The sequence below is a fragment of the Myxocyprinus asiaticus genome, chromosome 39, assembly GCF_019703515.2.
Source record: "Myxocyprinus asiaticus isolate MX2 ecotype Aquarium Trade chromosome 39, UBuf_Myxa_2, whole genome shotgun sequence".
NCBI classification, from domain to species: Eukaryota; Metazoa; Chordata; class Actinopteri; order Cypriniformes; family Catostomidae; genus Myxocyprinus; species Myxocyprinus asiaticus.
The window spans coordinates 31,458,443-31,460,661 of record NC_059382.1 but is presented as its reverse complement, the minus strand read 5'-3'; the positions used below and the strand labels follow the sequence as shown (position 1 = coordinate 31,460,661).

General features: G+C 31.9%; 1 protein-coding gene across 1 annotated transcript; it reads left to right on the top strand.

Moving 5' to 3' along the window:
- The first annotated feature begins 1,092 nt into the window (after positions 1–1,092).
- Positions 1,093–2,010, top strand: LOC127429979 (olfactory receptor 51I2-like). The gene has a single exon (XM_051679384.1). The coding sequence runs from the start codon at positions 1,093–1,095 to the stop codon at positions 2,008–2,010; it is 918 nt and encodes a 305-aa protein (XP_051535344.1).
- The last annotated feature ends 209 nt before the right edge of the window (positions 2,011–2,219 follow it).

Genomic DNA, 2,219 nt, shown 5'->3' with positions numbered 1-2,219 from the left:
GTGGTTATTTGTCTTTGAGGCTTTGTATAAAGAACAGCAGAAACAGCGCCTGTCAAATCATTAGGGCGTGTCACGTTTTGTCAAGAATAATCTGGGGAAGGAATTCATCCACTGACGATATAAAGACGCAAAAACTCACACAGAGTGAAAATATGAGCAATTAATCTGCACAATAACCAAACTATACTATCTGCAAATATCTGTGCTCTAATAGGTATACTTTATACCTTTATACTTTACATATATTTAGATTTGTTTAATTTTAGATATATTTTGAGGTGTTGTGTTTATAGGCCCTATTTAAAATAACCAATTTTATTTATACATTTTTATCCCAAAAAGTTCTACCTGATTTTAACTGGTGTTTTAACTTTCACTTTTGCACATATTCAGGCCAACTTTCTGTTTATATTAATTGTTTTGCAGTAAATAAACATTTACATACTGTAGTTATGTGGGTAATTAACATGAAATTTCAACCATTGTCAGCAGTGTCCTACTGTGTGACAAACTTTCTTTATCTAACTATTTTAAACAACATCTTGTATAGCTTTAATTATTATACTTATTATACTTTATACTATTATACTAAACTAAACATACAGTAACTATATGTTTCCATGACCCCATATCAAAGTTTATGCAAAATAAGCCAGATCAGAGGCCTCTTGAGATATGTTAGATGCTATAAAAATACTAGCATGTATTAGAGACCAGAGTACCTCAAGTAGCAACACAACTAGCCCTGATTAACTTCATATTTCAGATGCAATGATGGTCATTTCAAGGTGTATCGTAGAAGGTATTTCAATGATACATTGTTGGTGATGTGTGTTTTAGGGTCCTGAAATAAATAATGAATTTAAATGTATTTATATATTACATGAATATTAAAATATGTAAACTGATTGAATGATTCACATTAATACTGAAGTGACATTTCAATGTTACATTTAAGACACTGTGGCTGTCTCCCAAGCTGATAACAATGAAAATGCTTTTAAATGTAAAAAAAAACTTTTTTGTAAAAATCATAAAAAAAACTTTCTCTGCTCTCTTCCTCAGCTCCATGAAGACAACTTGGTTTTCCAAATGGGAAATGTAACATATTTTTACTTCATGTTGTTTGAAAATCTTGGGTACATAAAATATGCTCTCTTCAGTTTGGGATTTATTCTGTACTGTGCTATCATAGTTTTTAATGCCCTTGTTATTCTTGCAATATATCTGGAAAGGACAATGCACCAGCCCATGTACCTTCTGATTTCATGTTTGTCCATCAACTCTGTGTATGGCACCGCTGTCTTTTTTCCAAGGGTTTTGGCAGACTTGCTGTCTGATACACACATAATCTCCATTGAGGCATGTCTCTTACAGTCTTTTGTCATTTATTCATATACAGCAAATGAGGTAATAATATTAATGCTAATGGCATTGGACAGATTTGTTGCAATCAGCAAACCTTTACAATACCATAGCCTAATTACTCCCAAGGTTTTAACTGTTTTATTAGTTATAATCTGCATGTATTCAATGATTACTCTTGGTACAGCTGTTGTTTTTGCTGCCAATCTGACAATGTGTGGTAACAAACTGTGGAAGGTATATTGCCATAATTATGAAATTGTCAAGCTTTCTTGTGAAAAATCTTTTATTAATAATTTTTTGGGCATGTTTATATTGGTGACAGTGGTTTTCATCCCTTTAAGTTTTATATTATATTCTTATATACAAATCCTTATTATTTGTCAAAAAAGCTCAGCACAGTTTAAGAGCAAAGCTTATCAAACCTGTATTCCACACATAGTGGTCCTTTTAAATTTCTCAGTTTCCATTATAACTGAGGTCATATTGAGTCGGGTTGTGAACTTGGAGATTCCTATAGGGCTGACGATTGCCCTTTCACTTGAGTTTCTTATTGTACCACCCATCCTCAATCCTATTGTTTATGCTTTAAACATGCCTGATATTCGCAAGAAAATTCTTCTCCTTATAAAGGCATCCAATTAAAAGTGATTCTGATGTTAAAAATAATGTTACAAATTGGTAAAAGATTATTGTAAACCAGCAAAAGAGTTGAATTTCACAAGGACCCCCAGGCAAGACATTAATTTACATTTTTAAGATAGATTAAAATCATCATCCGATCAAGCAATCCAAACATCTTTTTTCTTTGTCTTTTTTCTTTTTAAATGGTTCCATGGTATGAATTTTGAAAT

Bases quoted from the DNA above. Each gene is read 5' to 3' on its own strand.
- LOC127429979 (XM_051679384.1), top strand. From the start codon at position 1,093: ATGGGAAATGTAACATATTTTTACTTCATGTTGTTTGAAAATCTTGGG.